Genomic DNA, 12,993 nt, shown 5'->3' with positions numbered 1-12,993 from the left:
TTATGTGCCTATCACATGGCAATGGGAATGGGAGGCCCTGATTGTACAAGCCTGAGCTACATGACCATCCCTAGTCCAGGGATAGAGTCAACCCTACCTGAACTCCACGTGTACTAAGAGTGTGGAAGCGATGATACCCTCAAAGGAAGTATAGCATCAGTACCAGAGGAGGATGGGATGGATGCTTGGGAAGGCGGGGCAGCACATATCCAATAGAGTTAGCACTTGAAGCTACCCTGGGGTGTGTGTCCACAGCTACCTTCACTGCAAGTTGGAGAAGGGCAAGTGCTATGAGAAATTTACATCCTTGTTCAACAGCCATTATAGAATCATGCTCATCCCCCAATGTGTTTCATGGGGCAAGGTCAGCTGTTCTTTAACGACAAGCCATGCCTGGGGTCATAAACTAAACATCCTGATAGGAATGATACGAAAATCGGTAAGATCTTCTTGAAAGCAATGTTGAAATATCAATAAATACTCTTAAAATGTTCATACTCTTTAGCCTAATAATTCCACTTCCTGGAATCTTTTTTTTTTTTTTTTTTGTGGTACACGGGCCTCTCACTGTTGTGGAGCACAGGCTCCGGACGCGCAGGCTCAGCGGCCATGGCTCATGGGCCCAGCCGCTCCGCGGCACGTGGGATCTTCCCGGACCGGGGCACGAACCCATGTCCCCTGCATCGGCAGGCAGACTCTCAACCACTGCGCCACCAGGGAAGCCCTAAGTTTTTTTTTTTAAGTCAAAATACATTGAGAGCTTCCTGAATAAAGATGTTCATTGCAGTGTTATTTAAAATTGTCAAAATTTTAAGAAGACTAGAAATAACCTCAAGTCCTAATAATTGAAGATGATGAAATAAATTATAAATTATGCATATGATTAATTTTATGCAACCCTTAAAATAACATCAAGGAATTATGGTGGTAAATGATATTGCATGAGGGAAATGATATTAAGTTTCCATTCCCACAGCCAACTCTAGTCTATGAATGGTGACTGTCTTGCCTTGGAGAGATTCCAAAGACACATTTATGCACAACAGGTAAGAGTGCTATGAAAGGCGCCTGCCCTAGATGGAGGGGGGCACACAGCGTCAGCCCGAGCAACATGCATGTCCCCTATCCCGAGTGATAACCCAGATCTAAATGTCATCCTCTGTTGTGCTTTTGCTTTGTAGACTCTGGAAAATCCCAAGTATGAATTGATCATTGAGGCTCAAGATATGGCTGGACTGGATGTTGGATTAACAGGCACGGCCACAGCGACAATCATGATCGATGACAAAAACGATCACTCGCCTAAATTCACCAAGAAAGAGGTAAACCCCTGTTGAATGCCAGCCTTGTGTTCATGGCCGTGATTGCTGATTAATATTAATTCAGTGTACCACAGCCCTAGCCCGCTCCCTGCTTGGGACATCAAAACCCTCCTTTGTGGAGAGAAGATGGTGTCTTGCTGGAATACTCTTTTACACTTTTCTCTTTTTTTTTTTTTTTTTTTTTTTGTAAAGCTGAAAATACCAGAGCATTATGAAAACAAAAGCATTGAATCTTGTTGCAGTCCATAAGAAGACAACTTTTAATGCCAAAGTGCCATTTTCGTAGTTTTATTGGTGTTATTTAGCGCTGAATTGTGTGAGTCCTGTTGTGATTTTAGCATAACAATAATTTTTTTCAGCAAGTACAGATTGAGAGGCCAGACGGAAAAGCATCAAGAAGGTAAAGCAGGTTTTCTTGGCCATAACAGGGTGGCCCAGGAGCTTATCAATAACAACCAAGTTAGCTTGTCTGGCAGAGACATTACTATTCGCAGCTCCTGTGCTTTTATGATTGTGGATCGTGCCTGCTGTTTCCCATTTTTTCCAATGGAGCAGTGTTTGGGGACAGGCTGAGTATGCAAGATTTCATCCAGCTGCTGAATTTGTATCCAGGCTAGGGAGTCACTGGCACTGTGCATCTGATGGAAATGTGCTGCGGTCATGGTTTCTTTGGGGGTCAGGACCAGAGCCAAGGACTTGACGCCCCTCTTACTGCACAGGAGCGTAGCATCAGTAATGACAGCCCCGTCGTTTGCCAGACCTTTCCTGGACATCCACCACCACCACGGGCTCTCCACCCTCGATCCATTGCCTCATCTGACCGTGTGAGGTTGGATTCGTGAGCCACATTTTCTACCCAGTGAGAGTGCTTATTTTAAGCTCAGAGAATCTAGATCTCCAGGGTTACAGGCAGAGTAAGTGGCAGAAATGGGATGTGAGCACAGCTCCCTGTTTACCATGCTCTCAGCTGCAGTGCTTTGCTTCCAAGGAAGACGTTGATATTTTCTACCCTCCCGGGCATTCAGAAAAAAGATCCGTGTCTGGATTTGCAGTTGCCAACCCCTCTCTCAAGTGTCTCAGGGCTACCCCAGGTGGCCCTTCTCAGCCCCCTGGCTCCGCAGTGAGCTCTCCACATTAGCAGCCCTACATGACTCATTCACGAGGTGGAAGTCTCCCCCTCTGCCAGTGGTGTCTTGGACACTCAGAATTCTAACCTCAAAACAACAAAGTCCACGTAGCTGACGGTCTATTCTGTTGCTCCCATGACACTGTTTCTATAGCTGCTAATACAGATTGCTTATTAGTCCCATGTTTCTCAAACTGTGTTCCAAGAAATTAGTTCCACAAGTTATTATCATTATAGGGCAGGGGGTGGGGAGAGATTTCAGGGTCAGACAGATATGGAGAACACTGAGATGAATGGTGTGAAAGATTTCTTTTACTGTAGGACTTCTGGGTACCTTTAAAATGCTTTGTGTTTCTCTAAGAGGGGTAGGTGTGGTCTGTAGGGTTTCTCAGACTTATTTGGCCTGGGAATAATTTTTCCTGGTCCATCTCACCATGGCTCATCGAGCTGGTATTCATGGGATATTCATTGGGAGATATTGGCTTATCTGCAGAATTTCCTGCAAACCTCTTTCAAAAGAATAACTCAAGGCACAGTGTAATATTCAATATAGATATAGTAATGAAAATAGAAATTGGATAACCCCAATCTAAAATAAGAAAACCTATTAACGTTACCAGGTGGGTGAGATTAATTAGTTATTTCAGTGGAGCCTAAACTAAGCTCAGAATTGTGTACCTAGTTATGGACTAAATACTGTGAGTGAGAGGCTTTTGTTGTTGTTGTTATTAATACCAGTGAATTCAAGGAAAAATTTTAACATAGATCTTAAAGTAAGAGACCTTAAGTAATATAATGGAAAATGTATTCATTTGTGAATATTGGCAGAAGCACAAAACTCTCTTCAAATGGACATTGGGGGCTTCCCTGGTGGCGCAGTGGTTGAGAATCTGCCTGTCACTGCAGGGGACGTGGGTTTGAGCCTTGGTCCGGGAAGATCCCACGTGCCACAGAGCAACTAAGCCTATGCACCACAACTACTGAGCCTGCGAGCCACAACTACTGAAGCCTACATGCCTAGAGCCCATGCTCTGCAACAAGAGAAGCCACCGCAATGAGAAGCCTGCGCACCTCAACGAAGATTAGCTCCCGCTCGCCACAACTAGAGAAAGCCCACACGCAACAATGAAGACCCAAAGCAGCCAAAAATAAATAAATAAATAAATTTATTTTTTAAAAAAATGGACATTGGACAATGAGCTTGAGATTCCCTCAGAGCAGAGCTGATGTCACAACTCATATGGACATACAAGTAACAAAACGAGAAAAATGGGTAGCTAGCAAGTACATCAGATTCTCTCTCTTAGATGTTAGGTATCCCATAGGAGTCTTTGCCAATGTTGGATAAATCAAATTCACAATTAAATTTTCTAGCATGTTCCAGGACGGCTGATGTTCTTTGTCATTGATTCATACATTTTGGACATGTATGAACGCTAGAGGCAGTATAACAGCGATGTGAAGGGCTGGGCTCTGGACCAGAACTGGATTCATATCACACCTACCAGCCACGGGATCTGAGCACGTTCACCATCTACATTCTCGTTTTGTCACCTGTTCATGGGGCTGATGCTAAAGCCCACCTCATTGGGCTCTTGTGAATGTCAAATGAGCGGAGTGGTGAAGGGCCCTAGTGCTTGTCACCTCATGTTCTCTGGCGTGTTGGCCATGGGGATATGGTGGGCGTTTAGAAGGCGGTAGTGAGGACAGTCATGACGAGGGTAGTGGGACAAAGGCAGCGGCGAGGAAGGTGGTGAGGAAGACGGCTGCGGTGAGCAAGATGATTACATGATGGTGACGATGTTTCTAAAATTCAAAAGGCCAACTGATGTTCTTATCTAAAGGGCCATCTCTCCTCCATGTTGAAAGGCTGCTGTTTTCCTTGAAAGCGATCTATGAACCTGCTCAAGCACTTCAAAATACGTGATTAAGACCCTCAAGTTCCAGGGGAGAAGTAATTCTGGAGGAGAGGTGGTGGAATCTGTGAAACTCATCACTGTGGGCAAAAGCAAAGAAGGCTAAGAGGAACCTGTTAGGCGGAAAAAGAGGACTGATAAGGACTCAGCCCAAAGGTAGTGGTCTTGGGTGTGGAAGTGGTCAAACAGGATGAACTAGGAATAGAGAGGAAACATGGACCCTGTGATCTTAAAGATGAAATAATTTTCAGAGATGAAGGTCAAGGTTCAGTCATCCCAGAATGGAAATGGTGGTCATTTGGGCTTAAAGGTATCTAGGAACCTGTCCAAGAAGATGTTGCCTTATGTAAGTTTCTGCATGTATTAGGACATTTCTTAGGAAATTCATGAAAGTATATGGTTATTATCTCTTTTTAAAATTCTATTTTACATGGTCTTCCATCTCCAGAGAGGTGCATTTTTTGATCTGTTTAAAAGAGGAGTTTCAGTTGGCCACAAATAACAGACAGGAAATAATGCTCTGTTAAATGGATTAGAGGTATAGTTTCTCTCACATAGAAGTCCGTAGGTAGACAGTCCCAGGCCAGTATGGTGAGACCATGATATTGTCAGTTTACCGTATTCCTCTTCCCCAAAGCTGCCTCATGGTACAGTAGGGTCACCGTGGTGCCAGCCATCATGTGCATGTAACAGGTAGAAAGAAGCAGGAAATGAGAAGGGCAGAGGAGGACCTGCCACCTAAGTAAACGTCATTTAAAGAGATTCCCCAGAAAGTCAAATGACTTACATCTCCTTAGCCTTCCTGATCTGTGAGGGTAACTGAGAAAAACTCCAGCTATCTTTAGTTGGCAGGTTGCAGCCCTTGGTAATATAGGGGTTGTTACTAAGGAAGGAGATATTTTAAAGGGCGTTTTAAACAGCACATTCTTAGTGCAAACTAAGATCATTTGTTCCCCTTGTGTTTATTCACACTGACCGTAAGCTTGCTGAGAAGCAAAGCCCACACCTCTCTTATTTTCTGTTGCATTCCCAGTTGGCACTCAATAATTCACTCTCTGCCAAATGTTTCCTGAAGGAGATTTTAACTGGAGAACAGTTTCACTGGATATGATGAACCAAGTACTTTAAATTGTTACTGACACATGAAATCAATTTTTAGTCATTGATTTTCATGAAAATTTGGGTTAGAAGCACTAGTCTCCCTATGGAGAGTCTTCCGTGAGTTTTCCTAATAGCTTTCACACTTGGCTTTAACTGTTAGTTTATGTTTACATGTTAGTTGTGACTTTTCTAGATTAGGTATTTGGAAATGATTTTAGGAAATCTAGTTAAACTTTCCAAACCCAGAGTTTGGATTATAGTTGAGAATCTCAGTCCCGTTTAGAGCAAAATGACTTGTCCATTTCTCTCTCTAAAGTTGCTTTTTTTTTTTTTTTAAGAAAAGACACGTGATTTGTACTTATAGCATAGCAGATGCTCAACACATACTGACTGAATAACTCATTTTCACGTAAACCCCAGGTCATGAGGATTAACAGACTTGCTATTAATTTTAAAAGAATGTGTTTGCAAATGATTATAAGGTTTTTAAATGAGTTTTCATTCATTTATTCAATCAGTTGATTTTCAGATTTTAATTAAAATGGCAATTGGTAATGAAGACTGAATAACAGGATTTTTTTTTTTTGGCTATTTGATGAATTCTTTCTAAAGTAAATGTTTCAGTGTTCAAGCTATAACATTACAATACATGTAGTAAAAATGGCATAAATCTTAAAAGGCCCTGTCTTCCTGGAAGATGAGGGACGGGTAAATGCTCTGATTTTCATAAAGGGGTGAAGATAAATGGTGTGAGCCGGAAGCCAGCTAGGTGAAACTGAGCCACCAGCAGATATTTGCATTAAGTTATCAAGGGGGTGCTGGGGTCCAGTCTCCAATTCCTAAAAGTCTTCAAGGACCGTAATGCTTTAGGAGTCTTATTTTTCTTTGGACTATGAGCTTTCATAGTAAAAATATTTTCTTAATTAACTGCCTAATTTGCCCTATAATACTTTTTCTCTTACATGTTTGACTGAAAACTCTATGGTCTCTTCTTTATATGATAATTATGCAAAACCATTTTCTATAGAAAGAGAGCAAAAAGACTAGTCTTTCCTATAGCAGGTTGATAGAAATTTGCTCTGTATTATTGAGAGTTTAGAAACATTTTTTTCACCTTTACTACATTATTTCATTGTTGGAAAACTCATGTAAATTTTGAGAATTGTGGTTAAATTTAAGGAAATCTCTATCAAGTTTCTGTCATATATGTATGTTTTATATATGTACGTATGTATACATACATATATGAGCTCTGCAGTTTCAAATGTTCTTGTATAAAGACTAATCTTCAAATTGACGACACTTGTTATTTATGTCACCCACATCGTTGTTTTGAAACATATTAAGCGTTTTATATTGTCTTTATTGATGTTGGTATTGCAGGTAAATCACAAGAAATTTAAATCCTTACCGATGTGTTCATTGTGACTCACTTCTCTTCATTAGTAAGTTTATCAGTCAAGGAACTATTTTATTTCTTACATCAGAAATTTACTTTTTCCTCTTAATGAAATATCTGATGCAAGACGATGTCAGGATAACATTTGTTTCATTCCTTAACTTTATCATTTTTGCTTTCTGTAAACCAATAAGAGTAGAAAAGGATGACTTTAAATCAGTCTAGGATTGAATTAGTTCATCGAGTTTCAGTCTTACATGAGGGCTATCGTGGTTTCCCTTACTCCTGGGTACAGCCTTTCTGGGGCCCCAGCTGAAAGATGGGTATTTTTACAAGGGCCCTTCTGCCTGAATTTCAGTGGTCTTGTCATCCCCATGAGACTGCTGAAAACTCTGCTCAGCTTCCTGGTCTCTTAGCAGCACTTTCTTCTGCTCAGATTCTTAGCCTTTTGTCCCTGTGCCTTTATAATTTAGAAACTGCGTCAAGGATAAAAGTTCCATAAAGTATTGGCTTCACTTCAGTAAACTTCCCTTCTCAACAGGATGCTGGATTCTCAAGTTCTGGCTGTCTTCATAGCTCTGTAGTGCTTTCAAATAGGTGGGGGTTTTGTGTGACATCTGTATTCTTGAGCTATCCTAGATTTGAGGGATGGTCTAGAAGAAGCTTGCCCCACTTACCATAAACAAAGAAAAATATGGATTAGCTTTTTAACCTGGATTATAGGGAAAAGCAGTAGATATTGTGTATATGGAATTCACTGTAGCACAAAACATCACAATATTTTCATTAAAAACATGGATTGAAGAGATATAATTAGTTTTGACAGTAACCACCCCCTCTCATACCATTTGCTTCAAAATCAACTCATTTTAGTAAAAAGATTAAAAATGTTGTGTCTCCTCCTTGATATTGATAATCAAGAAATGACTAACCCCGAGGGAACTGAACTGCATCATTAGAGGCAGACTTTGCTTTCCCGTTCCTTCGCTCTTGAGTTGACATGAGTATTGGGAGTTTTCTGAACTCTTTTGGATCTCTTCATTTGTTTTTGGTAGTTTGATGGCCCCAGGTATAAAGCTCGTAAATGTACCTTTGTGTGCCAAAGGTCTAACTGAAGTGAACGTATTTATCCACTCCTCCAGGATTCCATGCAATATATTTGAGTGCTTTAAATGAAACTCTCCGTAAGAGTTTATTTCCCTTAGGAGAGCCCTTTAAATTCAGAGGTGCCTGTGTCTAAACACTGACCACATAATTATATATGCTGCTTGCTCAATAGAGATTAATCCAGAAAACCAACCACATACTTCTTAGAAGATCGAACCCATTTCAATTATCTGACACAAGTGACTTTTCTGGAGGGTGGAGTCCAAACATACACTATTGGGATCTTTATCCCGTGCTTTGGCTGGTGGATGGAGGTATCCCAATATGTACAGAAAGGGAATATTTGGAGAGAATAGAGCAGTGTGATTTCAGTGCACGGACACCACCAATTCCCAACTGTGCAAATGGTCACATCCCTCCAGATTACATCACTTCCTGGTCCATCTTCGTCCAGGCCAACATCTTGTCCAAGGACTCCAGGAGCCATCTATTGCAAATTGCATTCCCAGCTTCCCATGATATAATTGAAGAAGGGTTGGCTGCAAAACAGCCAACACCCACGTTCCCCATTTATCTTCACTTGGAAGGGGTGAGTTCATTGCTTTCTTTGCACCAAGGTCATAGAAAAACATGAAATCATCAACTAAATCTCCTAGTGTTCAAATTTCAGAGGTACTTGAAACAGCAGGTCTACAGCTGGATTTCTCGACTAAAAGAGAGTGAAGTGAAACATTTGTTCAAATGTAAGCAGTGCTCTATAAATAGAAGGCATCATCCAAACAAGAGTCTTCCCGCTAAGGAAAAGGGTAGTGTGTGCTTTCCCAGACTTAATTGTTCAAAGACAGCAGGGTGAGAAATCTTGCATTGTCGAAAATGCACGTGTCGCTTATGCACTGCGTTTGTGATGTCGAAACGTCTGGATTTGTTAAAGTGAAAAACTGTAATCTACCTTGTGGCTGGTTCTTCAAGCCTCTTGTAGAGGTAGACCAGATAGCCAGATGATTTATTGCATTAATTGCTCTTTCATAATGATGCACTGATCCTTATAGTCTCTGTGTGAACCTCTATGCAGATTCTGTGCCTTGGCTAAACCTCTGGTTATGCTCAGAGGGTCAGCAGCAACTCAGTGACAATGAAAGCAATTTTTTACTACCACTGGCGGTGTCTCACCACTGAGCCTGTCTCCCAACATCGTTTAGATGCTTTGATATTTAGGGACAGGTCCTTTTCATCACTGCCTCTAGGACTCAGCACAGGGGCAACATCAAAAGTTTAACTAGAGATGAAATTATTATTTATGCAGTAAATCATTTTTACCACCTGTGGTATCTCAGCTTCTAATATACTATTAAATATTATTGCAGTTCCATATTATATACAGTGTTGCATGCACACCATCATATGTCGTTATGTAATATTCTGTTATGTATTCTATTCTTTTCTAATATGTACACATCCTAGTTTGCACTTATTTTATTCTAATAATATATAATATTCACCTTCTAATGTGCCATACAATTAAGTTATTTATTTGCTTATTCTCAGTCTCCCCAAATTAGAATGTAAGCTCCACGCAAAAAGGAACTTTGTCTCTTTTGTTCCCTGCTCTGGCCCCAGCACCCAGCTTTGGAACATAACCAAATAATGTGCAAATGAGTGAATAAATTATAAATGTTCGACAATAAGCAACAGAGGCCATCGAAAAGTTAGAGAGTGATGTTGCTGAAAGGGGCTTTAGAAAGAACCTCAACCAACCCTCTGGTTTTAGAGCCGAGGGAGGCTGCTCGAGGCTGATTGCAGATCCCAGGCCAGCCTCATTGTGGCACAAAATACTGCTGCCAGTGAAAAACCAAGGCCCTACTGTAGCACAAAGTCATGAGGGATCCTAAGGTTTATCATTTTTCTGTGGTGCAGAGAGCCGAGAGGGTTGGAGTTAAATTCCTTTCCAGAAGTGAATAAACGAATCTGCATAACTGCAGAGAGCCCTAAATCTACTTCCCTACCAGTCAAGTAAAAAAAAGAAAAAGAAAGAAAGAAAACTCAACGTTAATAAATTATACATAAAGGAATCATTAGAGTGGAGACAGACTTGACTTTTCCTGCAAACTTAAAAACAAGAAAGAAAATATTCCACAGCCCCAGAGTTCTGTGTGGGTTCATTCTTCTAAGTGGGATTAAACAAAATAATCCAGAATTGATTTAATATATTCATTTGTTTCCGAACTAAAATCTGTTTTAGTAACAGGCTGAATATCAATTTTTCCAGTATAGGCAGCATTTTATTTTGCTGTCGACCTGCCCAGATCTGAGAAGACAGGAATTTATGAGAAGTATCTTCTTCAAGAAGCCTGTCTTAACTGAATGTACCTATTGCATATCATAACATTACACTGTTGCCTTCCAAAGTGCATTCATTCATGCATTCACTGACTCACCAGCCCATCCATCAGAAGTGTATTCCATGATTCCTCTTTGCCAGGGACTGTGTTAGGCTGGGATGCAGTGTGGTGAGCAGACTAACAAACATGGTCCCTGACCTCAGGAAGTTACGGTCTAAAGTGGGGACAACTGACCAGCAAAGCAAATAGCTACATATGGTCCCTAGCGACAAGATGGAATCACCGTTCATGGACACATTGTGTACACACGCCATGACACTCACTGAGGAGGTGACATTTACAGTGACTGTGCTAGTGTCCTAGGGCTGCTGTAACAAAATATCACACACTGTGTGGCTTGAACAGCATTCATCTGCTCACAGTTCTGGAGGCCAGAAGTCCAAGATCAAAGTATCCACAGGGTGGTTCCTTCTGCGGGAGCGTTTGCTCATGCCCGTTTCTTACGTTTCCAGTGGTTTGCTGGCAGTCTGTGGCGCTCATAGGCTTGTAGATGCGTCACCCGTCTGCCCTCATCTTCACACGGCCTTCTCCTTGTGTGCGTGTCTGTGCATAATTTTCCCATTTTTATAAGAATGCTAGTCATATTGGATTGGAGCCCACCCTGCGACCTCATTTTAACTTGGTCACCTCTGTTTCCAAAGAAGGTCATATTCTGAGATACTGCCAGTTAGGACTCCACCAGATCTTTTTGGGGAGACAAAATTCAGCCCATGCCAGTGAGACGTGGGAGTATGCAGAGGGTCCGTGTGAAGACATGGAGGCTGGGAAGAGCATGTCTTGCTTGAGGAACTGAGAGCTGTTCAGTGTGGCTGGAGCAGCCTGAGAGACGGCGGGGAATGTGAGACTGGGCCCAGTCATGCAGGCAAGGCAAGGAGGCGGTTCACCAGAAGTGCAGGGGGAAGACATTGGCGGACACAGTAAAGGGTAGACCTTCCAAGACTTGGCGCCCCCATGCTGCTCAGGAATACCATTGTTCCTATGGTCAGAGACTGCTGGCGATGATGCCACCAGTCACACACGACCCACCACCTATATCCTTCACAGAACTGGAAATAACAACAGCAGGGACACAGCATTAGTGGACATTTACACAGTTGTTTTTAAGCTTAGGAAGCCCTTCCACACTCCACATACTCTCTCCTACCTAAAACCTGGACAACCCAGTGAAAAGGGTCTCGTTCTCACCCCCATGCAGAGAAGAAAGCTGAGGCTAAGTGGGCTGATTCCTCCCCAGATCACTGGGGAACTAGAGGTTGAGATTCTGAACTTTGCACCTCCTTTTTCCTTGCAAATTCAGAGGTGTCTTCTCTTAGCAGGTGTTCCATCAGTAATAGCAAATATGTAATGAGCTTTTATCAAAGGCAAGCCTGGCCATTCTGTCAGAAGTTCTGTCTGTCCAGCACTCCTGGACCTGCTCCTTCATCCTCTGTATCATTAAACAAACATCCAGAAGCCAGTGCAAACATCTGAAAGCACTTGCTTTGGGCCAGGCAGTGTCCAAGAGGCTTACATACATTCCACTGTTCACTCCTGCTGCCAACCCTGAGACTCTCATTGTCATACCCATTTCATGGGTGTGGAGACTGAGGCTCAGAGAGCTGAAGAACTTGCCCAGAGTCTAGGCCCCATGCTCTCAACCCTGCACTAAGCTGCTTCTGCACCATGCCGGCATTAACGACTCGCCAGCGCAGTGTCTGTAGACCCCATTCTCAGAGCACATCTGCCAACTTCAGGCACAGCTGTTATGTTCCTATTCCATGGTCTTGCCCTTCGGGTCAGCTCTCCAGCATTCCTTGGCAGGGCTTTTCCTCAGAGAACACCCATCTGGTTTTTCCATTTACACTTGGGCACCAGGGACTGCTGAAGATGCAGGGCTTATAACCTCCAATCTCAGTTCTGCCTGAACTTTTCCAGCATCACCTCATCACCTCCTGCCTCCCTGTTGCCACACCTGCCTCTCTGTTCAAATCAGGACAGTGTTTAGTGCAAGCCCTAGGTACAACTGCAACACACACACACACACACACACACACACACACACACGCACACTTCTCCCCTGGCCTCACCAGGATGAGTGTAAGCTACTCTTTCTCCCTCCACAATTTCTTCAAATTAAAAAAAAGGAGAGAGATATTTTATTTTATTTATTTTTTTAATATATATATATTTTTAATTTATTTTATTTATTTATTTTTGGCTGTGTTTGGTCTTTGTTGCCATGCACGGGCTTTCTCTAGTTGCAACGAGCAGGGGCTACTCTTCGTTGCAGTGTGCGGGCTCCTCATTGCCGTGGCTTCTCTTGTTGCAGAGCACGGGCTCTAGGCACACGGGTTCAGTAGTTGTGGTGCATGGGCTCAGTAGCTGTGGTTCGTGGGCTCTAGAGCGCAGGCTCCGTAGTTGTGGCGCATGGGCTTAGTTGCTCTGCGGCATGTGGGATCTTCCCGGACCAGGGCTCGAACCTGTGTCCCCTGCATTGGCAGGCAGATTCTTAGCCACTGTGCCATCAGGGAAGCCCAGGAGAGATCTTCTAATTGCCAGTGAATTTGATTAGTAGTCTTGTGTCTTTATTTTGATAGGTCTAGTGGGCAAATATAACAATCATTTCTTACAAGCAAAGAATAAA

The 12,993-nt window shown here is 42.5% G+C and overlaps 1 protein-coding gene across 1 annotated transcript in view; it reads left to right on the top strand.

Annotated features, from left to right (window-relative positions):
* Window positions 1–12,993, top strand: part of CDH13 (cadherin 13) — a 1,012,715-nt gene that overhangs the window by 863,807 nt on the left and 135,915 nt on the right. The window contains exon 8 of the mRNA XM_027119160.1: window positions 1,182–1,322. Coding sequence (XP_026974961.1) covers window positions 1,182–1,322 — 141 coding nt within the window. The remainder of the gene's footprint in view (window positions 1–1,181; window positions 1,323–12,993) is intronic.

This window comes from Aethalodelphis obliquidens, unplaced genomic scaffold (genome assembly GCF_003676395.1).
Source record: "Aethalodelphis obliquidens isolate GAN/ISIS:26980383/991018 unplaced genomic scaffold, ASM367639v1 scaffold20, whole genome shotgun sequence".
NCBI lineage: Eukaryota > Metazoa > Chordata > Mammalia > Artiodactyla > Delphinidae > Aethalodelphis > Aethalodelphis obliquidens.
This window is presented reverse-complemented; position numbering and strand designations above follow the sequence as displayed.